Raw genomic sequence first — 27,976 nt, forward strand, 5'->3', positions numbered from 1 at the left:
TTTCCCAATTTCCTCATAACTAATAAAAAAATTAAATCCCTGGCTCATTTCCTATAAGGGAATGGCTTCCGTTGAATCAGTTTTCCCCTTATGAAGACCCACCATTTCTTCTTGTGTTTCTATAGGGATCAAGGGATATGGGGAGAAAGCAGGGACAGGGTATTGAATTTGGATGATCAGCCATGATCTCATTAAATGGCGGAACTGGCTCGAGGGGCCGAATGGCCTACTCCTGCTCCTATCTTCTATGTTTCTATGTATGCAGAACTGTTCTGATATCATCAGTTAACGGTTAGGAAAACATCTGCTCAGCTGTCCTATTCAGAACTCAGCGCTTTGGGTTGACGCAGATATTAATCCAGTGACCGCCAAGTTTGGAAAAGTTAGCACTGAGGGATCTTCAGCCTTTCCAACTGCCCCAGGTGAGATCAAATAACCCAATACTCATTCGGGTACTCAGCTTTTCCTTTCGTAAGTTTATAAAAAATAATTACTTCTTTATTGCTGCTGCTTCCCACTGCATTTATCCTTTAGTTAAGTAAATACTAGCATTTATATAGTGCCTTATCATAAAAAGAAAGAAATAGCATACATTGATAATGCACCTTTCCCATCCTCAGGACGTTCCATGGTGCTTCGCAGCCAATTCATTACTTTTTGAAGTGTAATCACTGCTGTGTAGGCGAACATGGCAGCCGATTTGCATGCAGCAAGGCTCCACAAACATCAGTGAGATAAATGACCAGTTAATCTGTTTTGTTGGTGGTTGAGAGATAAATCATCTTGAAATGCCTCCAAGAGCTTCAACAACAACAGCAACAACTTGAATTTATATAGTGCCTTTAACATAATAAAACGTTTATAGGTGCTTCACAGGAGTGTTATCAAACAAAATTTGACACCGAGCCACATAAGGATATTGGGGCAGGTGACCAAAAACTTTGTCAAAGAGATAGGCTTTAAGGAGCGTCTTAAAGGAGGAAAAAGAGGTAGATAGGTGGAGAGGTTTAGGGAGGGAATTCCAGAGCTTAGGCAGATGAAGGCACAGCCGCCAATGGTTGAGTGATTAAAATCAGAGATGCGCAAGAGGCCAGAATTTGAGGAGCGCATATATCTCGGAGGGTTGTAGGGCTGGGGGAGGTTAAAGAGATAGGGAGGGGCGAGGCCATGGAGCGATTTGAAAACAAGGATGAGAATTATAAAATCGAGGCGTTGCTTCACCCAATGAATTACTTTTGAAGTGCATTGACTGTTGTGAGGATGGGGTAGTCTGGGCCACAGAGCTGCCAGTACCAGTGGTGCTGTATGACTACTTGATGATGCAGAACTGATCTTGCCAGCTTTTATTTTGCCCCACCTCTACTCTTCCTGATGGAGTACAGGAAACTCTCTTTTTACCGGCACCGAAATAACCGGAAATCTCTCTAAACCGGCAAAATTCAGGAGTAGGTTCAGGTAAGTTTTACTTCATATTAGTGGCCGTGTAACCAGGGTTCCTGGATCTGTGGCCGTGTAACCGGGGTTCCTGCACCTGTGGCCGTGTAACCGGGGTTCCTGCACCTGTTGCCATGCAACAGGGACGCCTGGATCTGTGGCCGTGTAACCGGGGTTCCTGCACCTGTTGCCATGCAACAGGGACGCCTGGATCTGTGGCCGTGTAACCGGGGTTCCTGCACCTGTTGCCATGCAACAGGGATGCCTGGATATGTGGCTGTGTAACCGGGGTTCCTGCACCTGTTGCCATGCAACAGGGACGCCTGGATCTGTGGCCGTGTACGGGGCTCTCGTACCTTAGTAAGTATACCTCTCTGTAATCCGGACTTTTTGATCAACCGGCACCACGTCGGTGCCGGATAAAAAAGAGTTTCCTGTACTTTGCTATCCCAAAGTTCTCCATCTAGTGGCTGGCTGAGAACTGGGAAAACTTATCCATTAAAAGGCACATGCAACTTCAAAAATGAAATCTGTCTCTGTAGCAGTAATAGAAAGAAAGAACTAACTTGCATTTCTATAGCAACTTTCACAACATCAGGCTGTCCCAAAGAGCTTTACAGCCAATTAAATGCTTTTGAAATGTAGTCATTGTTGTAATGCAGGAAATGTAATGCAATAGAGGCAGCAGATAAATCCAGTCAATGTTTGATCTGGGAGAAAAAGGTTCTGTTTAAATTTTAACTTGTAAGCTGCATTTTGCTGCAAATTCGTACTCTCCATGGGCCTCTGCATGATGTGTTCATGTCCTGTGAGTCACTCGTGACTCATGGATAAGAGACTACCTGTACTTACCAAATCGCTCCATTGTTCACGCCAAAATCTGACATTTGTACTCCGCTAGGTGCCTGACACAAACAAGCATCACCATGCTTAAGAGTCTCCAAACCACGTTACTAAGGAGTGCATATATGGCTTGCATTCTATCTCCTTGGAGGGAAACACTCCACTTAACAACTGTTGTTTTTAGCAGATCTAACCAGCTGCCATTTTCAGCAAGTCTCGGCAGTTTTATATTTGGTTTGCAGCCAGGTGTACGAGACCTGCACTTCTCAAAACTGTCGGCACTAATGTGGGTTTTATTGTAATATAAAAGTAACAACTGAGCCAGGCTGGTTGGTCAGTCATCAACAGTGTCTCGTTCAGCTATCAGATTATTGAGTCAAACATTTAAAAGCCAACTCTTCTCATTAGCAAAAACAGAAAATGGTGGAAACACACAATGGGTCAGTCAGCATCTATGCAGCAAACTGACAAGTAACCCTTGATCAGAACTGAAAAATGAACAAGCATTTAACTGCAGTCAGATCAAAGAGGAGGGGGAGGTAGAACAGAAAACAAAAACACAAGGAAAGATTAGTGGAATTACCTATTATCTACTTAAAAGAATAACAGGAGATGGTTAGATGGCTGAACTGATCTTTTCTGATGTTATGATTCTCCCAGCCATCTAACCAGTTATGAATGATAAAATAACTGGATGTTGGGGTGAGATTTACTCTCTGTTTTAATGTACTGTCTCTGCATATACAGTCTACTCCTAATAATTCAAAGATTTTTATGTGTTAAAATAATTTAATAAGTTCAATGACACAGCAAAGTGAGAATTTCATGCTTTAAATTAAATGAAATTAAGGGACACTTTAAATTAAAGAGTAGTTTTAATATGGTAAGAATGTTAAATCTCTACTTTAAATTTGAAACATAATAAATCCTGAAAACATAGCTGTGGACTATTGTAAATTTATCATTAAAGTTGTACTGTATTATGGATCTTCCCTACATTGCCTCCTTGAAGATGGTCGAATAATACACTGAAACCAGCACAATGCCCCACAATTCAGTGCGTTACTATACAGTGAAGCAAGACTAGAACTACCTACCAATGAAAGCTTGAATTCTGTGTATCATTAGCTGGTACATCAGACAGTAGATGTAAACAGAAAAAGCTGGAAACACTCAACAGGTCAGGCAGCATCTGTGGAGAGAGAAACAGCTAACGTTTCAGGTCGAAAGTCAGATGTTGCCTGACCAGCTGAGTATTTCCAGCTTTTCTGTTTTTATTTCAGATTTCCAGCATCTGCAGTATTCTGCTTTTGAGTCAGTAGATGTAGACTTGTTTCAGTGTAGGTTATGATGCACAATGAATTTCTGAGCATTAATTGGGTAGTAAATGTAATGTCTGTGACCAAGTTATCTTGGATGATCTGGCTTCTTTGCATCCAGTCCTATATGGCCAGGTTATTATAATGAAGAGATTATGTAGTGCAAGAGAACTATATGATACCAACCCAAAGCATCTTGTAAAAGGATAGGTTGTGTTCTCCCTTTCCTTTCCCTTTTCAACCCCACAAAAAAAAATCACCACTTCGATGCCTCCTTTTCAGGCTGAAAAGCACAAGTTTTTCCCAATACTTTCCTCATAACTCAGATCTTTGACACGAGGGATCCGTCTCGTGTCTCTTCTCTGCACTGTATCCAGTGCCAGAATGTCTCCTTTGTTCTCCGAGACCAGAACTGGATGCAGTAGGCAAGATGTGTTCTGACCAGAGCACTGTACAAGTTGATCATAACTTCCTCTGACTTATGTTTTCCTGTTTTTGGCTATGTAGTTCAACATTCTGTTGGTTTAGTTGATTGCTGCTCTGCATTGCCAGACATGTTTAGTGCTGATAATAAGACTCCAAGATCTCTTTCAGTTTCATAGAATCATAGAAATTTACAGCACAGAAGGAGGCCATTCGACCCATCGTGTCTGTGCCAGCCAAAAAGAGCTATCCAGTCTAATTCCACTCATCCTTATCTGCTTCAACAGCATCCATGGAATACATTTTCTTTCTTATGTGAAGGACTTTGCACTTCTCTCTCTTAAATTTCATTGCCATTGTTCAGCCTACAGACATACATTGTCCAATCCATTCTGTCACTTCTGAGCTGCCTCCCCTGATTCTAATGTCCCTCCTAGTTTGGTATCATCTACAAATTTGACAACTTTGCATTGAGTTGCCAGGCCTTTTATGTAAATTTGAAACAGTAGTGATCCTAACATTGAGTCATGGAGTACCCCACATAGTACACCCCCTCCCCCCCCCCCCCCCCCAACACCCTGACATAACTCCTCTTATGAGTAATCATTAGTAATCATTAGTTTCTACTCTTCTGGTAGTTTCTTATCTATTACCAGGGTTTACCATGAATCCCCAGTTTTGAGTTTAACTAATGATTAGAGTAGACTAACCAGAATACATATTGCATTCAAAGTGCAGGCAGACCACTGTATACAAGCTATAGAAAACCGTATCAACTGATACCTTCATTCAAAAATGCTTACAAATATCACCGTCTCATTCCTTCCCATGCACGCGTTTGTTTTGTAGCAGTCTTCCACTGATACCGTGACATCCTATGTCAATAGGCACGAGGAAACTGTTTGCTTTGCTGACATTTTTGTTAGTGCCACATCTGCAATACGATTAAAAGTCTGTTTGCATAGTTCCATTATTGTTCAAAGTTCTATTTTCCTCTTATTTTTGCTTTTGTTGCTTTTTCAGGATATGGATTAAAAAGCCATACAAGAACCCATACAGGAGAAAAGCCATACAGATGCCCAGAAGAAAGTTGTGACAAAGCGTTTAAAACCTCAGGGGACTTGCAGAAACACATCCGAACTCACACAGGTAAAACAGGATATATGTTTAATATGGTTGAGGAAATGCGTTTTTCATTTTGTTTAATCTTCCCACAGCACCATCTCATATTAACATCCTCACATTCTTGATTAAAGGTACAAATTGATGTAGCCTACTTGGATACCTCGGCCTAGAAATTCGCAGTCTTAACGCTGGCCGTTAAAGCCAGTTTCGGGGGGGGGTGGGGGAAATGGCTAATGGTGGATCCCGCGGCAGCCACCATTTTTGGCAGGTCGGCAGAGCTGCCGTTACTGGCGCTCACCGAAAGTATTGTAATTAGTCGGAGCGTGACGTCAATCGGCGCGCAATGCCGAGTTGACGCACGCTCATCGATTTTGGATAGCGCCACTCCTCTTGCTGTCCTCTCCAAAGCACGCCCATGCATGCAGCTGCTAAAAGTGCTTCAGCAGCATAAACAGCCATGAGGACGCTTCATGTGGCGTTTCGAAAAGACAGGCAGAATGGAAAATGGTGAGGTGTAGTCCTGATAATAAAGGATGACTTAAGGACAGTAGTGAGAAAGGATCGTGGCTCGGAACATCAGGAAGTAGAATCAGTATGGAGATAAGAAATAACAAGGGGCAGAAAATATTGGTAGGAGTAGTTTATAGGCCCCCTAACAGCAGCTATACCATAGGACAGAGTATTAACTGACATATAATAGGAGCTTTTAACAAAGGTAATGCAATAATTGTGGGGGACTTTAATCTTCATATAAACTGGGCAAATCAAATTGGCAAAGGTAGTCTAGAGGACAAGTTTATGGAATGCATTTGAAACAGTTTCCTAGAACAATACGTTGTGGAAGCAACCAGGGAACAGGCTATTTTACATCTTGTAATGTGTAATGAGACTGGGTTAATTAGTAATCTCATAGTAAAGGATCCTCTTGGGATCAGTGATCGTAACATAATAGAATTTCACATTGGGTTTGAGAGTGACATACTTAAGTCTGAAACTAGAGTCTTAAACTTAAATAAAGTATGAGGGGTGAGTTGGCTAAAGTAGATTGAGAAATTAGATTAAAAGGTATGACGGTAGATAAGCAGTGGCAAACATTTAAAGAAGTATTCCAAAATTCTCAACGAATATACATTCCGTTGAGAAATAAAAACTCCATGGGAAAAGTGATCCATCCGTGGCTAACTAAAGAAGTTAAGGATGGTATTAGATTAAAAGAAGAGGCTTTTAATGTTGCAAAGAATAATAGTAAGCCTGAGGATTGGGAGAGCTTTAGAAACCAGCAAAAGATTACCAAAAAATGGATAAAAAGGGAGAAAATAGAATATGAAAGTAAACTAGCAAGAAATATAAAAACAGATTGTAAGAGTTTCTACAAGTATGTAAAAAGGAAGAGAGTATGTGTTGGCCCCTTAGAGGCTCAGACAGGAGAAACTATAATGGGGATTAAGGAAATGGCAGAGACTTTAAACAAATATTTTGTATCTGTCTTCACAGAAGAAGATACAAAAAGCATAACAGAAATAGTGGGGAACCAAGGGGCTAATGAGAGTGAGGAACTTAAAGTAATTCAGATGAGTCGAGAAAAAGTACTTGAGAAACTAATGGGACTAAAAGCCAGCAAATCCCCTGGACCTGATGGCCTACATCCTAGGGTTCTAAAAGAGGTGGCTGCAGAGATAGTGGGTGCATTGATTGTGATCTTCCAAAATTCCCTAGATTCTAGAATGGTCCCAGCGGATTGGAAGGTAGCAAATGTAACCCCGCTATTCAAGAAAGGAGGGAGAGAAAAAACAGGGAACTACTAGCCTGACGTCAGTTGTCGGGAAAATGCTGGAAACCATTATTAAGGAAGTTGTAACAGGGCATTTTGAAAATCATAATATGGTTAGGCAGAGTCAACATGGTTTTATGAAAGGGAAATCGTGTTTAACTAATTTATTAGAGTTTTTTGAGGATGTAACTCAGAGTAAATAAAGGGGAACCAGTGGATGGTTGAATATCTGGATTTCCAAAAGGTATTTGATAAGGTGCCACATAAAAGGTTGTTAAGCAAGATAAGGGTTTGGGGGTAATATATTAGCCTGGATAGGGGATTGGTTAACAGACAGAAAACAGAAAGTAGGAATAAACGGGTCATTTTCGGGTTGGCGGGCGGTAACTAGTGGGGTGCCGCAAGGATCAGTGCTTGGGCCTCAGCTATTTAAAATTTATATTAATTACTTGGATAAAGGGACTGAGTGTAATGTATCCAAGTTTGCTGACGATACAAAGCTAGGTGGGAAAGTAAGCAATGAGGAGGGCACAAAGAGCCTGCAAAGGGATATAGACAGGTTAAGTGAGTGGGCAGATTCAGTATAATGTGGGGAAATGTGAGATTCTTTACTTTGATAGGAAGAATAGAAAAACGGAATATTTTTTAAATGGTGAGAAACTATTAAATCTTGGTGTTCAGAGAGATTTAGGTGTCCTCGTACAGGAAACACAGAGTTAGCAGCAGGTACAGCAAGCAATTAGGAAGGCAAATGGCATGTTGGCCTTTATTGCAAGAGGGTTGGAGTACAGGAGTAAGGAAGTCTTGCTAGAATTGTACAGGGCTTTGGTGAGACCACACCTGGAGTACTGTGCACAGTTTTGGTCTCCTTATCTAAGGAAGGATATACTTGCCTTAGAGGTGGTGCAACGAAGGTTCACTAGATTGATTCCTGGGATGAGAGGGTTGTCCTATGAGGAGAGATCGAGTGGATTGAGCCTATACTCTCTGGAGTTTAGAAGAATGAGAGGTGATCTCTCAGACACAATGGGCTGAATGGCCTCCTTCTGTGCCGTAAACTCCTAAACTTCTATGATCTCATTGAAACATATAAGATTCTGAGGGGGATTGACAAGGTAGATGCTGAGAGGTTGTTTCCCTTGGCTGGAGAGTCTAGAACTAGGGGGCATAGTCTCAGGATAAGGGGTTGGCCATTTAAGACCGAGATGAGGAGCAATTTCTTCACTCGAGGTTGTGAATCTTTGGAATTCTCTACCCCAAAGGGTTGTCGATGCTGAATTGTTGAGTATAGTCAAGGCTGAGATTGATAGATTTTTGGACTCTAGGGGAATCGAGGGATATGGAGATTGGGTGGGCAAGTGGAGTTGAGGTCAAAGATCAGCCATGATCTTATTGAATGGCTCGAGGGGCCCTATGGCCTACTCCTGCTCCTAATTCTTATGTTCTTAAATGTAAGACAGCCAGGACTATTATCTCCACGTAGCAGTGTTTATATTAATCACAAGCCTAGGGCTTGAGAGCTAACCCTTGAGATTTGTAGGTAAAGTTTAATTTTTTTTCAGTGGTTTGCTTATTTGAAACTGTCTTGCCTGAGATTGTAATACAGAATGTAACAAATGGGAAGATGCAGAATATTGCAAGTGATTCTTCTGAGTGACTAGAAGAGTAAGCTTGAGGTTTGGATTAGGAATGTTGGAATATGGCTGTTCAGTGTTTCGATCTCTAAAATCTGAAGTGTGAATTTAAATTGTTTGAGTTATCAGATATGAGTACTCTGTCTTCACCATGGAATAATAAAAAGGCCTCAGTTGTCAGACCCTCCTAAATCAGTGGCTAAAGTGACCTCAGCATATCAATGAAATTATGACTACAGTATAACGGTTTCAAAAACTACAAAGCATTGTTCCTGGCCTATATCGTTTTCTTCCCGCTACATAAAATTTTAAACAAGCATTTAAAATAAAGAAAAGCAAAACACTGCAGATGCTGGAAATCTGAAATAAAAACAGAAAATGCTAGAAATACTCAGCAGGTCAGGCAGCATCTGTGGAGAGAGAAACAGAGTTAATGTTTCAGGTCGATGAGCTGTGTATTTCCAGCATTTTCTGTTTTTATTTAAAATAAAGAGCTCGGCTCAGCCTCTATTCCTTTAGAATGAGATGTGTGGGTAAAGTGATAGGGGAAGTCCTTGAAAGCATTAAATGGGCCATTTTAGCTCAATGTAAAAAAAAAAGAACTGTAATCCCTATCAACAACACTGAATGCTTCATGCCTTCTTCAGCCCTATGAGAGGTACAGACTTCCGCTAATTAATTTTCCCTGTTGTACACCCACACCCACCCCCTTCTCCTCCGATCCCATAAAACCCAAAGTCCGATCAAACCACAGACTTCCCCGGCGCAGTCGACAGAGTTCCTACAAATGCATAAACAGTTAGCCGAACCCTTTTTTCCATCTGTAGAAATTTTGCAAGATGGAGCCTGAGCTGATTTAAAAGTTGACTTCCATAGATAGGTTCCGGAGCTTTGCTTGTGTCACTTTGATGCATTTTCAGCAAGAGGGAGCTTTCTCTACAAAAGCTGAATGCAATGCTATAACATTGATTGGTGAGTGGGTGGCAGCTAAATTGTTGTAACAGATATGGCAAATGTTCCGTACATGGCCTACAAGTTCACTTGTTTCTTCCTCGTTCTCCTTAACTGCAAGCGGGACACAGCCCCCTGCTGAGCTTACCGCCAGAAAAAGCATGTTACACCACAAATTCTCCGCACCGTTGATGTTAATTAGCAGGCAGCACTGAAATACCAGTTCTGCCTGTGTTCTCTCTGTGGGTGGCCATTAGCCTTGGCCGGCGCTGTTACCAGTAGGATTCTGGTTTACTGTAATTTCTAGGTACTCCTGTTTTTTTTAATGGACCTTTCAGAGGAATACTTAGGTCTTCTGTAAAGATATCAATCCTTGTTGTCTTATAGTGGATTGCAGTCAGGGCAACTCTAGGCACAAAGCTGCAACCTATCATTCTATGATACAATAGATTGGATCTTTTTGACTCTTTTCTCTATAATTTACAGAGGTATCAATACATACCATTACCACCCGACCCAGCCCAAAACCAACTGCTTCTTTCCTTTCCTGTGTGACTTACCTGATTCCTAGAAAACATAATAACGTCAATATAGTTTCCACCTATCTTATTTATATAAGATACCACAGTGACACAACAACTTGCATTATATAGCGCCTTTAATGTAGTAAAACATCCCAAGGCACTTCACAGGAGTGTTAGCAAACAAAATTTGACACCGAGCCACATGAGATATTTGGACAGGCAAAGAGCTAGGGTTTAAGGAGCGTCTTAAAGGAGGAGAGAGGTAGAGAGGTAGAGAGGCGGAGAGGTTTAGGGAGGGAATTCCAGAGCTAAGGGCCTAGGAAGCTGAAGTCACGGACGCTAATGGTGGACCGATTAAAATCGGGGATGCGCAAGAGGCCAGAACTAGAGGAGCGGAGAGATCCTGAAGGGTTGTAGGCAATATTCCCTCTAAGCTGTGCATGTGTGCGGCCGCGCAGTGATCCACAAGGTCCCGTGCAGGGTGCTCACAAGCTTTTACATTGGAAATACCACGCATGCGCAGAAATTTAAAGGGACCACGCATTGAAAGAAACAGGCTGCGCAGAACAAAACACAGCTTCCAGGGAACATTGGTTGTAGGGCTGAACGAGATTCTTCTCTTCTTAGGCAGTCCCTCGGAACCGAGAATGACTTGCTTCCACATTAAAAATGAGTTCTCAGGTGACTGATGATTCCAATGCGAGACCTACAGTCTCTGTCACAGGTGGGGCAGACAGTGGTTGAAGGGGCGGGTGGGTGGGGTGCTTGGGTTGACGTGCGCTCCTTGCGCTTGGCTTCCGCTTGCTCCTGGCGAAGAGACTCAAGGTGTTTGGCGCCTTCCCAGATGCTTCTCCTCCACTTTGTGCGGTCTTGGGCCAGGGATTCCCAGGTGTCAGTGGGGATGTTGCACTTTTTCAAGGAGGCTTTGAGGGTGTCCTTGAAGCATTTCCTCTGCCCACCTGGGGCTCTCTTGCCGTGTCGGAGCTCCGAGTAGAGCGCTTGTTTTGGGAGTCTCGTATCGGGCATGTGGACGATGTGACCCGTCCATCGGAGCTGATCGAGCATGGTCAAAGCTTCGATGCTGGGGATGTTGGCCTGAGCGAGAACACTGACGTTGGTGCGCCTATCCTGCCCAGCACTAAGCTCATGGTCTACAGAGCAGCAGTGATACCCGCCCAGCTGTATGCCTCAGAGACATGGACCATGTACAGCAGGCACTGGAGAGGTACCACTGCAAATCCATTGGCAGGACAGGTGCACCAACGTCAGTGAACGAGATTACAGAGATAGGGAGGGGCGAGGCCATGGAGGGTTTAGAAAACAAGCATGAGAATTTTACAATCGAGGCTTTGCCCAACCGGGAGCCAATGTAGGTCAGCGAGCACAGGGGTGATTGATGAACGGGACTTGGTGCGAGTTAGGACACGGGCAGCAGAGTTTAGGATGTGCTCAAGTTTATGGAGGTGGAAGAATGGAGGCCGGCCAGGAGTGCATTGGACTAGTCAAGTCTAGTGGTAACAAAGGCATGGATAAGGGTTTCAGCAGCAGATGAGCTGAGGCAAGGGGCGGAGTCGGGCAATGTTACAGAGGTGGAAGTTGGCAGTCTTAGTTAAATAGCGGATATGTGGCTGGAAACTCATCTCGGGGTCAAATACGACACTGAGGTTGCGTACGTCGAGTTCAGTCTCAAGACAGTTGCCAGGGAGAGGGATGGAGTCGGTGGCTAGGGAACGGAGTTTGAGGCGGGGACCGAAAACAATGGCTTCAGTCTTCCCAATATTTAGTTGGAGGAAATTTCTGCTCATCCAGTACTGGATGCCGGATAAGCAGTGTGACAATTTAGAGACAGTGGAGGGGTCGAGAGAGGTGGTGGTGAGGTAGAGCTGGGTGTCGTCAGCACACATGTGAAAACTGATGTTGTGTTTTCGGATGCTGTCACCGAGCGGCTGCATGTAGATGAGAAATAGGAGGGAGCCAAGGATTAATCCTTGGGGGAACACAGAGATAATGGTGCAGGAGTGGGAAGAGAAGCCATTGCAGGTGATTCTCTGGCTACGATTAGATAGATAAGAATGGAACCAGGTGAGTGCAGTCCCACCATCTGGACGACAGAGGAGAGGCGTTGGAGAAGGGTGGGGTGGTCACCCGTGTCGAAGGCTGCAGACAGGATGAGGAGAGATAGTTTACCATGGTCACAATCACATAGGATGTCATTTATGACTTTGATAAGAGCCATTTTGGTACTGTGGTGGGGCGGAACCCTGATTGGAGAATTCAAACATGGAGTTCTGGGAAAGATGGGCATGGATTTGGGAGGCAACAACACGTTCAAGGACTTTGGAGAGGAAAGGGAGCCTGGAGATGGGGCGGTAGATTGCAAGGACAGAGGGGTCAAGGGTTAGTTTTTTGAGGAGTGGGTGATGACAACAGATTTGAATGGGCAGGGGACCAATGTTCCCTCTAATTTTTTGTTTTCATGCTTGGTCCCTTTAAATTTGCTGTGCTGCGCGGTATCTTCCAGTGGCAACAGCTTGTGAGTGGCCTGCGTGGGACCTCCCGATTGCGCGGCTGCGAGCCTGCGCACCTTAGGGGGAAAATTCTGGGGGACAGTACCTGAGGAGAGTGAACCGTTAACAGTATCAGCTAACATGGGGCCAGGAAGGGAAGTTGGATGGTCAGCAGTTTAGTGGGAATAGCTTTCGAGGGAGCAGGAGATGGGTCTCATCGGCAAGATGAGCTTGGAGTGGGCATGAGGGAGGATAGGAGAGAAACTAGAGAAAGATGCGAGTTCAGGGCTGGGGTGTGGGGGAACCTTAGAGGAAGTTTGGCCCGGTGGGCATGGGGAAGGGAGGAAAGCGGCAGAGGCAGCTGAACGGATGATCTCAATCTTAGTGACAAAGAACTCCATGAGCTCCTCACACTTCTTGTTGGAGGTGAGGGTGCAGGAGACAGGGGAGATGGGTTTAAGAAGATGGTTTGTAGTAGAGAAAAGAAACCGGGGGTTATCTTTGCATTCCAGGATGATTCTGGAATAGTGAGCAGTTTTGTCAGATAAGAGCAGGACCGGATAGTGCTTTGTGGTCCAACCAGATCTGGCGATGAATGGCTCAACCGATTGTCCGCCATAAATGTTCAAGTCTTCGTTTCCTGGACCAAGATGAGAGGCGTACATGGGAGAATGACCAGGGTGAGAGAGAGTAATATTTTTAATGGGGACTAGGGCATCAAAGGTGGAGGTGAGGGTGTGGCTGAGCAGATCGGTAGCTGCAGAAATGCTGTGGTGAATGGAGGGCCAACGGTTAGACAGTTGGGATTTTGGAAGTGCAGTTGTAAGTGAATTGAGAGAGAGTTTTTTCCAGGGCGGACACAGAAGGAAGTAGGGTTTGGAGGTGGAAGGGGATGTGGGTGGAGAGCGATACAAGGAAGTGGTCAGAAATGGCCTTATCTGTGATTGACACGGTGGAAGTAGCGTGGCCACGTGAGATGGCAAGGTCAAGGGGTTGGCCATGAATATAGGTAAGGGAGTTTACATGGAGGGAGAGATTAAGGGAAGATAGGAGGGCAGTGAACTCAGAGGAGAGAGAACATGATGGGTTAAGATGGAGGTTGAAATCAACGAGGATGAGAAGTTGCTCGGTGCAGAGGCTGAGGGAAGAAAGCCGTGAAGATGTCTCGGTGAGAAACTTGGTGTGGTACTTGGGTGGACGGTAGAGAATGAGGATTTTAATTGAGAGGCAAGAGGGGTGGAACAAGGTGGGATGCTCAAAGAAGAAGAAAGGAGTAGGGGGACAGACCAAGGTGTGACTTGGTGATAAGAGCCACACCGCCACTGTGGCGGTTTGAGTGGGGCAAGTGGTGGAAGGTATAGCCAGGCAGGGAGGCTTCATTTAGGGGGAAGATGTCATCACCCCTCAGCCAGGTTTCCGTCAAGGCCGTGATGTCGATGCAATCATTCACAATAAGCTCATGAATGGTGAGGGCCTTGTTCACAAGTGAACAGACATTCTGGAGGGAGATGTGGAGAGAGGCAGTGATAGCTGATCCACTGGCAGAGTCCACAGGATCAGCATTGGGTGAGCGGGATGGGAAGGAGGAAGGAAGGATTAGCCCCCAGTATGCACGCTGGGCGGAACGGTCAACAAGAGTGTAGGATGGGGCAGTTGGGGTTGATGGTCGCGATGAGTGCCTCGATGAGCCCTTCGGAGGATGCCAAGAGAGGCACAGAGGGAAGCTGTAGGATTATCTAAGAGGGAGTCAAACCTGGGATGGGGGGCAGGAGATTAGGAACATCGAGCAGTGATGAAAGGTTGGCGTAGGGATTTGGGAGGGCAGAGTACCCAAGAGCAGAAAAATGAAAGGAGGCATGACTACAGGAGAGACGGGTCTAGGAGGGATAAAGAGAGAAAAAAAGAAAAAGTGGAAATAGAAGTGAATGGACTCGGGTCCGGAGCGGCAGCCAAAACATGCACGCGAATCGACACAGGAAATGTGTCTACTCTGTACCCGAACCATCTCCTCTTTGAAAGCATCCCATTGTTCAATTACTGTTTTGCCTACCAATTTTTGATTTCAATCCACCTGGGCCAGATCCCTTTTCAACTCACTGAAATTAGCCCTCCTCCAGTTAAGCAGTTTTACACTTGATTGTTCCTTGTCCTTTTCCTTAACTATTCTAAACCTGATGATATTATGACCACTGTTCCCCAAATGCTCCCCCACGAAACATGCTCCATTTGCCCCAGTTCATTCCCGAACTAAATCCAACAGTACGTCCTTCCTCATTGGGCTGGAAAATTGTTTGTACACATTTCAGAACTTCCTCCCCAACAACAAAAACTTGTATTTCTATAGCGCCTTTAATGTAATAAAACGTCCCAAGGCATTTCACAGGAGTGTTATAGAGCAAATGACCAAAAGCTTGGTCAAAGAGGTAGGTTTTAAGGAGTGCCTTAAAGGAGGAAAGAGAGGTAGAGAGGCGGAAAGTTTAGGGAGGTAATTCCAGAGCTTTAGGCCTTGGCAGCTGAAGGCATGGCCAACAATGGTTGAGCGATTAAAATCAGGGATGCTCAAGAGGCTAGAATTTGAGGAGTGCAGATATCACAGAGGGTTGTGGGGCTGGAAAGATTACAGAAATGGGGAGGGGCGAGGCCATGGAGGGATTTGAAAACAAGGATGAGAATTTTAAAATTGAGACGTTGCTTAACTGGGAACCAGTGTAGATCAGCGAGCATAGGGGTGATGGGTGAACAGGACTTGGTGCGAGTTAGGACACGGGCAGCAGAGTTTTCGATGACCTCAAGTTTACGGAGGGTAGAACGTCCTAGGAGCTAGGAGTGTGTTGGAATAATCAAGTCTAAAGGTAACAAAGGTGTGGATGAGGGTTTCAGCAGTAGATGAGCTGAGGCAGAGGCAGAGTCGGGCGATGTTACGGAGGTGGAAATAGGTGGTCTTCGTGATGGTTGGAAGCTCATCTCGGGGTCAAATACGACACCAAGGTTGTGAACAGTCTGGTTCAGCCTCAGACAGATGATAGGGAGAGGGAAGGAGTCGGTGGCTAGGGAACGGAGTTTGTGGTGGCGACCGAACACAATGGCTTTGGTTTAATTGGAGGACATTTCTACTCATCCAGTACGGGATGTCAGACAACCAGTCTGACAATTTAGAGACAGTGGAGGGGTCAAGAGAAATGGTGAAGAGGTGGAGCTGGGTGTTGTCAGCGTACATGTGGAAACTGACGTGTTTTCGGATGATGTCGCCGGGGGGCAGCATTTAGAAGGGAAATAGGAGAGGGCCAAGGATAGATCCTTGGGGGACACCAGAGGTAACGATGCGGGAGCGGGAAGAGACGCCATTGCAGGTGATTCTCTGGCTACGATTAGATAGATAGAATGGAACCAGGCGAGTGCAGTCCCACCCAGCTGAACGACAGTGGTGAAGCGTTGGAGAAGGATGGAGTGGTCAACCGTGTCAAAGGCTGCAGACAGGTTGAGAAAGACGAGGAGGGATAGTTTACCTTTGTCACAGTCACAAAGGATGTCATTTGTGAATTTGATAAGAGCCGTTTTGGTACTGTGGCAGGGGTGGAAACCTGATTGGAGGGATTCAAACACGGAGTTCCGGGAGAGATGGGCATGGATTTGGGAGGCGACAAAACTTTCAAGGCCTTGGGAGAGGAAAGGGAGGTTACAGATGGGACGGTAGTTTGCAAGGACGGAGGGGTCAAGGGTTGGTTTTTTGAGGAGAGGGGTAATGGTGGCAGATTTGAAGGAGACGGGGACAGTACCTGAGGAGAGAGAACCGTTAACAATATCCGCTAACATGGGAGCCAGAAACGGAAGTTGGGTGGTCAGCAGTTTAGTGGGAAAAAGCTCGAGGGAGCAGGAAGTGGGTCTCATGGATAAGATGAGCTCGGAGAGGGCATGAGAGGAGATCGGAGAGAAACTGGAGGAAGATGTAAGTTCAAGGCTAGGGCAGAGGGGTACCTTAGAGGAAGTTTGGCCTGGTGGGCTAGGGGAAGGAAGGGAAATAAGCACCCTAGAGTATATCTTTAACTGGTGGTATTGAATTAATTTAAATTAATTAAAGGGGTAAGTCATGCCAGGAGAGCCCAGCCCCGTGTTATGCTCCTCTTGCTCTATGTGGGAATTCAGGGACGCTGCCAGTGTCCCTGATGACCACGTGTGCCAGAAATGCATCCAGCTGCAGCTACTAACGGGCCGTATTGAGGCGCTGGAGCTGCGGATGGATGGGTTGTGGAGCATTCACGATGCTGAGAGGGTCATGGATTACATGTTTGATGAGTTGGTCACGCCGCAGGGTAGGGCTGCACAGGCAGGAGGGAAATGGGTGACCACCAGGCGGAGCAGTAGAAGCAGGCAGGTAGTGCAGGAGACCCCTGTGGCCATCCCCCTTTCAAACAGGTATACCAATTTGGATACTGTTGAGGGGGATGACTCACCAGAGGAAGGCAGCAGCAGCCAACTTCCTGGCACCGGGGGTGTTGCTGCTGCTCAGGAAGGGAGGAAAAAGAATGGGAGAGCAATAGTGGTAGGGGATTCTATCGTAAGGGGAACAGATAGACGGTTCTGTGGCTGTAGACGTGACTCCAGGATGGTTTGTTGCCTCCCTGGTGCCAGGGTCAAGGATGTCACTGAACGGCTGCAGGGCATTCTGAAGGGGGAGGGTGAACAGGCAGAGGTCGTGGTTCACATTGGGACCAACGACATAGGTAGGAAGAGGGATGAGGTCCTGCAACAAGAATTTAGGGAGCTCGGTAGCAGATTAAAGAGCAGGACCTCAAAGGTTGTAATCTCTGGATTACTCCCGGTGCCACGTGCTAGTGAGTATAGGAATAGGAGGATAGAGCAGATGAATGCGTGGCTAAAGAGTTGGTGCAGAAGGGAGGGCTTTAGTTTCCTGGATCACTGGGCCTGCTTCTGGGAAAGGTGGGACTTGTACAAGTCGGACGGGTTGCACCTGAACAAGAGCGGGACAAATATCCTTGCGGGGAGGTTTGCCAGCACTGTTCGGGGGGGTTTAAACTAAAATGGCAGGGGGTTGGGAACCTGAGCAGGGAGACAGAGGAAAGGAAAACAGGGATAAAAGCAAAAGATAGGAAGGAGAAAAACAAAAGTGGCAGTCAGAGAAATCAACGGTTTAAATCAAACGTGGCCACAGTAAATAATAATTCTAATAGGTCTAAGAGCGTTAAAAAAACATGCCTGAAGGCTTTGTGTCTTAATGCGAGGAGCATTTGTAATAAGGTGGATGAATTGGCTGCGCAAATAGAAGTAAATGAATACAATTTGGTTGGGATTACAGAAACGTGGCTCAAGGATGGCCAAGACTGGGAACTCAACATCCAGGGGTATTCGATATTCAGGAAAGATAGGCAAAAAGGAAAGTGAGGTGGGGTAGCATTACTGGTTAAAGAAGGGATTAATACAATTGTAATGAAGGATATTAGCTCTGATGTTGTGGAATCTGTATGGGTAGAATTGAGAAATACTAAGGGGAAAAAAACATTAGTGGGCGTGGTATATAGACCTCCAAACAGTAAGGTGGAGGTTGGGGATGGTATTAAAAGAGAAATTAAGGAAGCGTGCAATAAGGGCACAGCAGTCATCATGGGTGACTTTAACCTACATATAGATTGGGCCAACCAAATTAGTAACAATACTGTGGAGGAGGAATTCCTGGAGTGTTTACGGGATGGTTTCCTGGACCAATATGTTGAGGAACCAACCAGAGATCAGGCCATCTTAGACTGGGTATTATGCAACGAGAAAGGATTAATTAGCAATCTTGTTGTACGAGGCCCCTTGGGTCGGAGCGATCATAATATGATCGAATTCTTCATTAAGATGGAGAATGAAGTAGTTGACTCAGAGACAAGGGTCCTCAATTTAAATAAAGGAAACTACGATGGCCTGAGGAGTGAGTTGGGTAGGATTGAGTGGGGAATGGCGCTCAAAGGGTTGACGGTGGATAGGCAATGGCAAACATTCAAAGACCGAATGGATGAACTACAGAATTTGTTCATCCCAGTTTGGCGTAAAAATAAAACAAAAAAGGTGACTCAACCGTGGTTAACAAGGGAAATTAGGGATAGCATAAGATCCAAGGAGAGGACATATAAATTGGCTAGAAAAAGCAATAATCCTGAGGATTGGGAGCAGTTTAGGAGTCAACAAAGGAGGACAAAGGGATTAATTAAGAAAGGGAAAATAGAATATGAGAGTAAGCTTGCAGGGAACATAAAAACTGACTGTAAAAGCTTTTATAGATATGTGAAGAGAAAAAGATTAGTGAAGTCAAGCGTAGGTCCCTTACAGTCAGAATCAGGGGAATTTATAATGGGAAACAAGGAAATGGCAGACCAACTAAATGCATACTTTGGTTCTGTCTTCACAAAGGAGGACACAAATAACCTCCCAGAGATGCTGGGGAACATAGGGTCTGATGAAGGGGAGGAACTGAAAGAAATCAGTATTTGTAGGAAAATGGTGTTAGGAAAATTGATGGGACTGAAGGCCGATAAATCCCCAGGGCCTGATGGTCTACATCCCAGGGTACTTAAGGAAGTGGCCCTAGAGATAGTAGATGCATTACTGATCATCTTCCAGAACTCGATAGACTCTGGAACGGTACCCATGGATTGGAGGGTAGCTAATGTTACCCCACTATTCAAAAAAGGTGGTCGAGAAAAAGCGGGGAATTATAGACCAGTAAGCCTGACATCAGTAGTGGGGAAAATGCTAGAGTCTATTATAAAAGATGCAATAGCAGAGCACTTGGAAAGCAGTGACAGGATCGGACAAAGTCAACATGGATTTACAAAAGGTAAATCATGCTTGACTAATCTACTGGAATTTTTTGAGGATGTAACTGGTAAAATAGATAAGGGAGAACCAGTGGATGTGGTGTATTTGGACTTTCAGAAGGCTTTCGATAAGGTCCCACACAAGAGATTAGCGTGCAAAATTAAGGCACATGGGATTGGGGGCAAGGTATTGACTTGGATAGAGAACTGGTTGGCGGACAGAAAGCAAAGAGTTGGAATAAACGGGTCGTTTTCCGAGTGGCAGGCAGTGACTAGTGGGGTACCGCAAGGATCGGTCCTTGGACCCCAGCTGTTCACAATATATATTCATGATCTGGACGAGGGAATTGGATGTAATATCTCCAAATTTGCAGACGACACAAAGCTGGGTGGGAGGGTATGCTGTGAGGAGGATGTCGTGAAACTCCAGTACGATTTGGACAGGTTGGGTGATTGGGCAGAAACATGGCAAATGCACTATAATGTGGATAAATGTGAGGTTATCCACTTTGGTGGCAAAAACAGGAAGGCAGATTATTATTTGAATGGCAATAGATTGGGAGAAGGGGAAGTGCAAAGAGACCTGGGTGTCCTTGTGCACCAGTCGCTGAAGGTAAGCATGCAGGTGCAGCAGGCGGTTAAGAAGGCAAATGGTATGTTGGCCTTCGTAGCAAGAGGGTTTGAGTACAGGAACAAGGATGTCTTGCTACAGTTGTACAGGCATGGCCTTGGTGAGACCGCACCTTGAGTATTGTGTGCAGTTTTGGTCACCTTACCTGAGGAAGGACGTTCTTGCCATGGAGGGAGTGCAGCGAAGATTCACCAGGCTGATACCTGGGATGGCAGGAATGACGTATGAGGAGAGATTGTGTCGATTGGGCTTATACTCACTGGAGTTTAGAAGATTGAGAGCGGATCTCATCGAAACCTTTAAAATTCTGTCAGGTCTGGACAGACTAGATGCAGGAAGGATGTTTCTGATGGCCGGGGAGTCCAGAACCAGGGGTCATAGTCTAAGGATAAGGGGTAAGCCATTTAGGACTGAAATGAGGAGGAATTTCTTCACCCAGAGAGTGGTGAACCTGTGGAATTCTCTGCCACAGAGGGCGGTGGAGGCCAGTTCATTAAATATATTCAAGAAAGAGTTGGATATGTTTCTTGAGGCTGAAGGGATCAAGGGATATGGGGAAAAGGCAGGGACAGGGTACTGAATTTGGATGATCAGCCATGATCACATTGAATGGCGGAGCAGGCTCGAAGGGCCGAATGGCCTACTCCTGCTCCTATCTTCTATGTTTCTATGAAATGGCAGAGGCAGCTGATCGGATGGTCTCAATCTTATTGACAAAGAGGTCCATGAGCTCCTCGCACTTGTTGTTGGAGGTGAGGGTGGAGGAGACAGGGGAGAGGGGTTTAAGAAGACTGTTTGCAGAAGAGAAAAGAAGCCGGGGGTTATCTTTGCATTCCAGAATGATCCTGGAGTAGTGCGCAGTGGTGCAGACGAGAGTAGGACCCAGTAATGCTTTATGTGCCCCTGCCTTTACACTGTTACTATCCTATATTAGGATCATTGAAGTCCCCCATTATCGCTCCTCAATAGTTCTTGCATCTTTTTGTAATTTGCCTGCAAATTTGTTCCTCTATCTCCTTCCTGTTGTCGTTCATGATCATGCCATTTTTGTCAGGTGTGAAATGTACACTTTTTTTACGTGTAATCTCATTGTGATAACTGTATCCAATAGCAACAAAAAATAATCATTGGGGAGAACTGTTTGTTTTTCACAGACTATTCACCTACAAGACTTTCAACAAAGCTTTATTTCTATAGCAACCAAACCTGACCAGATAACAAGAACAGCATAGTTACCTGGCTTTATCCAACAATAGCAGAATTATGTGCAGGGTTTGGATTTAGCTGAGTTAGTACATATCTTTTAATATATAATTAAAAAGAACAACACCACCACGCAATAACCAGTTTTGTAGTTTATAGGAACAGTTTGCGGCTATCTTGAATCGGATTGCTTATTTTGCCATCTTCCCCTTCTCCAGCAATGTTCTTTACCCAAGGCATTGACTCCTTGCTGGGACATTAGGTGCCCCCCAGTGCCTCATCCAAATAGCCATTTCATGTGTGAAACTGGACAGCTGCTATTGGACTGAGGCATCTTATGTTGTCTTCACCCAGTGACCTCCAATATGTATAACTGTAGCTTGAAGGCGTGAAACTAAAAGTGGAGTGAATAGACGGGTGGCACGCACAGAATCAACAGTGGAGAATGGGCAGGCACATAGGGATGAAGGAGGTTGCAGAGATAGGGCAGATGAGGCAGATTTGGCAGAAAAAATCAAAGAGCAAGTTATTATCTAAATGGAGAGAAACTGCAAAGTGCTACAGTACAAAGGGATCTGGGGGTCCTGGTGCATGAAACACAGAAGGTTAGTATGCAGGTGCAGCAGGTGATCAGGAAGGCCAATGGAATCTTGGCTTTTATTGCGAGGGGGATGGAGTATAAAAACAGGGAAGTCTTGCTGCAGTTATACAGGGTATTGGTGAGGCCACACCTGGAATACTGCGTGCAGTTTTGGTTTCCATATTTAAGAAAAGATATACTTGCTCTCGAGGCGGTTCAGAGAAGGTTCACTCGGTTGATTCCAGAGATGAGGGGGTTGACGTATGAGGAAAGGTTGAGTAGGTTGGGACTCTACTCATTGGAGTTCAGAAGAATGAGAGGCGATCTTATCGAAACATATAAGATTGTGAGGGGGCTTGATCGGGTGGATGCGGTGAGGATGTTTCCACTGATGGGTGAGACTAGAACTAGGGGGCATAATCTAAGAATAAGGGGCTGCCCTTTCAAAACTGAGATGAGGAGAAACTTCTTCACTCAGAGGGTAGTAAATCTATGGAATTTGCTACCCCAGAGAGCTGTGGAAGCTGCAACATTAAATAAATTTAAAATAGAGATAGACAGTTTCCTAGCAGATAAGGGAATTAGGGGTTACGGGGAGAGGGCAGGGAAGTGGACGTGAGTCTAAATTCGGATCAGCCATGATCCTATTGAATGGCGGAGCAGGCCCGAGGGGCTGTATGGCCTACTCCTGCTCCTACTTCTTATGTTCTTATGTAAGCAGGTTGAATTTGTTGTGTTGAAGGAAGGGTGCTAGTAGAGGTTGGTGAGGAGATGGGGAGCCAAGCTTGGTGAGTGACAGGATGTGGGCAATGGAGTTTCGGACACGTAGTTTATGTAGGCGTGTCAGCCTGTGGCTCAGTGGGTAGCACCCTCGCCTCTGAGTCAGAAGGTTGTGGGTTCAAGTCCCACTCCAGAGACTTGAGCACAAAAATTTAGGCTGACACTCCAGTGCAGTGCTGAGGGAGTGCTGCACTGTCGGAGGTGCCGTCTTCCGGATGAGACGTTAAACCGAGGCCCCATCTGCTCTCTCAGGTGGACGTAAAAGATCCCATCGCACTATTTTCAAAGAAGAGCAGGGGAGTTACCCCCGGTGTCCTAGCCAGGATTATCCCTCAATCAACATAACAGAACAGATTATCTGGTCATTGTCACATTGCTGTTTGTGGCAGCTTGCTGTGCACAAATTGGCTGCCGCGTTTCCTACATTACAACAGTGACTACAGTTTAAAAGTACTTCCTTGGCTGTAAAATCCTTTGGGACGTCCGGTGGTCGTGAAATGCAAGTCCTTTTACTTTCTTTGGAATGCTGGCAATTGTGGTGTATGTGCCTTTAAGAGCCCCTGTGTACTGTAATGCCGGTAGTGGCCACTCGGGCTATATAAGCCTGTATAGTGTCTTGTATCTTTTAGTTCACCTCCAGACTTTGTTCAGTAAACACCTGTTAAACCAACTCCTGCATTCCGTGTCTCCATTAACACACGGATACAACAGTGGCGACGAATTGGAAATGGACTTACCTGCAATTCGGCAGCACCTCAAGGAGATCGATTCCTCAGACGAAGGTCGAAGAAAAAAAAAAAGAAAAAACTGCGGTTTCACCAGCTAGCCGGGCTGGTGGCAGGTACTGCATTAATCCTTCCTGGGCGGCGGGCTGGGGCTAGATCAGCTGGCTCTGCAGCGGGGCCGAGCAGCGAAGGTGGAGGCAAACAGAGACGGAGGGTGGAGCACTCGGGAGACGGCCAGCGCTGCAAAGCAGGTCGGCGTTCGGACCAAGCAGAGGGAGGGAAATGTCCCAGAGAGTCCGGCGGGAACGAGTCTCCAACTGTTAAAAAAAAAAAAATATCTGTATAAATAAAAACCGCAGAGAGCAGCGGCGGGAAAGCGCGGGAGGCGTCATTTTTTTTTCAGGATGCCTAAGACTGGCAATATTACTGCTTTCGATAGTGATGTAGAGGATTGGACCACATGTGGAAAGAGTGGAGGTATATTGCACAGCGAATGAAATAGAGGATGATAAAAAGGCATCGGTACTTCTAAATCTAATGGGTGCAAGAACATACGGGCTGTTACGAAACTTAATCACTCCAGCCAAACCGATGGACAAGAATTTTAAGGAGATTGTTGATACCCTACAGGAGCACTTAAACCCAACACCGCTGCTGATAGCGGAACGATTCAAATTCTTCAGGAGGAATCAGCACAAGAATGAAAGTAACGCTGATTACCTCACCGAATTAAGGAAGCTGTCAAAGCACTGCCAATTCGGGGCAGGACTGGCAGATTCTCTTCGAGACAAATTCGTCTGCGGTCTCCTAAGTGAAGGAACACAGAAAAGGCTACTTTCTGAGAAAGATTTAACACTGGACAAGGCTTTCAGTGTGGCTGTATCATACGAAGCAGCAGCAAGAGGAGCTGCAGAGATACAGCAAAAGCCACAGGACTTCGGCACCCATGAAATGACACGGGGTTTCGAGAGATGTTATCGCTGCGGCAGATCCACCCATGACCAGAGGGACTGCTGGTTCAAGGACAAAGCATGCAGGCAATGCGGAAAGATGGGACACATTGCACGTGTATGCCGATCTGGAAACAAAAAATCCACTGACAGAAAAAAAATCAATAAGGGAAAGTACAGAAAGGTACAAATGATGACGGACAGTAGCTCCGAAGACCAGAAGAGCGATAGCGACTCCGGAAACAAGAGACTAAGCTGTCTCAAATTACATAATGTAATTGCCAAAGAAGATTACCAGACCATTTGGGTTACCCTCACGATAGCGGGGTCCCCAGTTAAAATGGAGCTAGATACAGGATCAGCCCTGACCGTCATAAGTCGACGGGATTATGAGCGGCTATTTCCGCATATACCTTTGAAAGACACATCCATTATCTTAAAAACATATACGGGGCAGAAAGTATACCCCAGAGGGAAAATAAGGGTGCCTGTTGTATACAACGGCAAGGAAATACAGAAGTTGTATTTATACGTTCTACAAGATGGTGGTCCACCGCTGTTGGGACGTGAATGGACCAGGAAGATACGTTTAGACTGGCACTCCATTCAGGCACTGACGGTGACCAGTAAGAAAAAAAATGATGATGACGTCATACCTGAACGATTAAAAGACATCTTGGCCAAGGCCAAAGAAGTGTTTCAACAGGAACTAGGAACCTTGAAAGGCGTCACCGCCTCAATAAAAGTGGAAGATGCAGCAATTCCCAAGTTTTTTAAGGCAAGGCCGGTGCCATACGCAATTCGTCCAGCAGTCGAGGCAGAGCTGGAGAATTTGGAAAAGGCAGGCGTGTTATCCAAGATAGATTGGAGCGAGTGGGCAACACCCATCATCCCAGTGATGAAGAAAACATTGAATAATGATAAATCTGAAGAACAGTGAAAAATTCGCATCTGTGGGGACTTCAAGGTGACTGTAAACCCGGTCCTTCACACGGTACAGTATCCTCTTCCGAGGATAGAAGATATTTTCGCCTCACTATCCGGAGGGAAACGTTTCACCAAAATTGACTTGGCACAGGCATATCTACAGATGGAGGTTGAGGAGGCCTCTAAAAAGTATCTCACGATAAACACACACAAAGGCCTGTACCAGTACAATCGACTGGTTTTTGGAGTAGCATCAGCTCCAGCTATCTGGCAAAGAGCTATGGAGCAAGTCCTGCAAGGGATTCCGGGAACTCAATGCTACCTAGACGACATCCTTGTAACAGGAGAAAATGACAACGAGCACCTTGCCAATTTGGAGCAGGTGCTCACTAGGCTGAGAGAACGGGGCCTACGAGCAAATCGCCCCAAGTGCGAATTTTTCCAGAAACAAATATCATATTGTGGCCACATAATTAACGAAGAAGGGTTGCATAAGTCACCTGAAAAAATTGAAGCGGTCATAAAAGCCCCAGCACCTGAAAATGTCTCAGAATTAAGGTCGTTCCTGGGATTGATAAATTACTATCATAAATTTTTACCGAACTTGTCAACTATTCTGCACCCTCTTAACAAACTGCTACAAACGGGAGTAATTTGGAAATGGAGCGAAGACTGTAAACGTGCCTTCCATAAATGCAAAGTCTTGATCACGTCCAAGGAAGTTTTGGCTCATTACAACCCATCACTGCCAATCAGACTGGCGTGCGATGCATCCCCTTACGGCGTAGGAGCGGTATTATCGCATAGATTCCCTGATGGCTCGGAGCGGCCGATAGCTTTTGCGTCACGCTCATTGAACTCAGCTGAGCGTAACTATGCCCAGATCGACAGGGAAGCACTCAGCCTGGTATGGGGAGCGAAGAAATTCAACCATTACCTACATGGACAAAAATTTACCTTGTTGACTGACCATCAACCCCTCGTCTCCATATTCAACCCTAAAAAGGGTGTTCCCATTATGACAGCGCAAAGGCTACAGAGGTGGTCCCTTTTCCTAGGGGCACACCAATATGACATAAAATACAAAGGATCAAAACAGCATGGAAATGCTGACGGGTTATCGCGTCTACCGTTGCCAACGGTAGAAGAGGCACCTACAGTGGACCCAATGGAGATGTTCCACTCAACCATAGTGGAATGTCTACCAGTAACAAATTCTGCCATTGAAAGGGAGACGAGAAATGACCCGACTCTCTCACGAGTCTACGATTTAACGGTGAAGGGATGGCCAGCACATGGCGAACCACTGTTGCCAGCATTCTCGCAAAGAAGAGAACAGCTGTCAGTGTGCCGAGGAACCTTGATGTGTGGATCCAGAGTGGTGATTCCACCCAAACTCCAGGATAAAGTGCTAAAGGAGCTTCACGAGGGGCATCTGGGTGGAGTGAAAATGAAGAACCTAGCCAGAGCGTTTGTGTGGTGGCCAGGTATCGATGGAGACATCGAAGAAATGACCAAGGGCTGTCTAGGATGCCAGAAGGTCCAAAACGCCCCACCACAAGCCCCTCTACATCCATGGGAGTGGCCCTCATCTCCATGGCAAAGGGTACACATTGACTTTGCTGGTCCATTTATGGACTCAATGTTCTTAATCGCGGTTGATGCACACTCCAAGTGGCCGGAGGTAATAAAGATGTCCTCCACCACCACGGAAAAAACCATCACAGTATTAAGGACCATATTTGCCAGGAATGGGCTGCCTGAACAGATCTGTTCTGATAATGGACCGCAATTTGTGTCCGAAGAATTCAGGAAGTTCTTAAAAAACAATGGGGTTAAGCACTACACGTCCGCCCCATACCATCCCGCCACCAATGGATTGGCTGAAAGGTTTGTCCAGACCTTCAAGAAGGCCATAAAGGCCATGGGTAATGAAGACATAAATCTACAGCATAAGGTCAATAACTTCTTGTTTGCATACAGGAATGCAACACATGTGGTTACAAACCAAACTCCCGCCATGATGTTTTTCAATAGAAGACTAAGATGCCGGCTGGATTTGATCAAGCCAAACATCAGAAGGGACGTAGAGAACCGGCAATTTCAAGGCATGAATGAAAGGCCAACTAGAACCTTCCAGATAGGTCAACAAGTTTTGGCCTGGGACTCCCGTTCCGAGAAATGGCAGCCTGGAACTATTTGCACACGACTAGGACCGCTGATGTATACCGTGGACATTGGAGAAAGCATAATAAGGCGTCATGCTGACCAGATCATAGAGTCATCCGAAAAGGGACAACCTACACCACAACTCTATACGCCTAATGATGAAGCAGAGATACCCATCGTATCTACCTCTGATCCGGTGATACTGGAACCAGATGAACCCGACACTGGCATTCAAGCCGAATCGACCTTGCCAAAAGAACCTACTACACCACCGAAAACTATTACACCACCGAGGCGTTATCCGGACCGAGTCAGGAAGCCTCCAGAGAGACTGACTTATAATTGATTAACTGCAGCAAATGTGTAGATTATTGTTCTTGTAAACATGTTAATTAATGATTACTTAAAATGTTATGTACTGGTTGTCTAAAAGGGGAGGAATTGTCGTGTATGTGCCTTTAAGAGCCCCTGTGTACTGTAATGCCGGTAGTGGCCACTCGGGCTATATAAGCCTGTATAGTGTCTTGTATCTTTTAGTTCACCTCCAGACTTTGTTCAGTAAACACCTGTTAAACCAACTCCTGCATTCCATGTCTCCATTAACACACGGATACAACAGCGAGGAGACCATTGGAGTCGTCAGTCTTGGAGCTGATAAAGGCATT

At 45.5% G+C, this 27,976-nt stretch overlaps 1 protein-coding gene across 2 annotated transcripts in view; it reads left to right on the forward strand.

Moving 5' to 3' along the window:
- The window catches only part of znf143b (zinc finger protein 143b), a 103,259-nt gene that overhangs the window by 53,055 nt on the left and 22,228 nt on the right, over positions 1-27,976 (forward strand). For both annotated transcript variants that reach the window (XM_086007978.1, XM_086007979.1), the window contains exon 10: positions 5,043-5,168. In XM_086007978.1, the coding sequence (XP_085864104.1) occupies positions 5,043-5,168 (126 nt within the window). The remainder of the gene's footprint in view (positions 1-5,042; positions 5,169-27,976) is intronic.

The sequence above is a fragment of the Somniosus microcephalus genome, chromosome 15 (assembly GCF_052327205.1).
Source record: "Somniosus microcephalus isolate GS21.2 chromosome 15, FLI_Smic_1.0, whole genome shotgun sequence".
Lineage (NCBI taxonomy): Eukaryota > Metazoa > Chordata > Chondrichthyes > Squaliformes > Somniosidae > Somniosus > Somniosus microcephalus.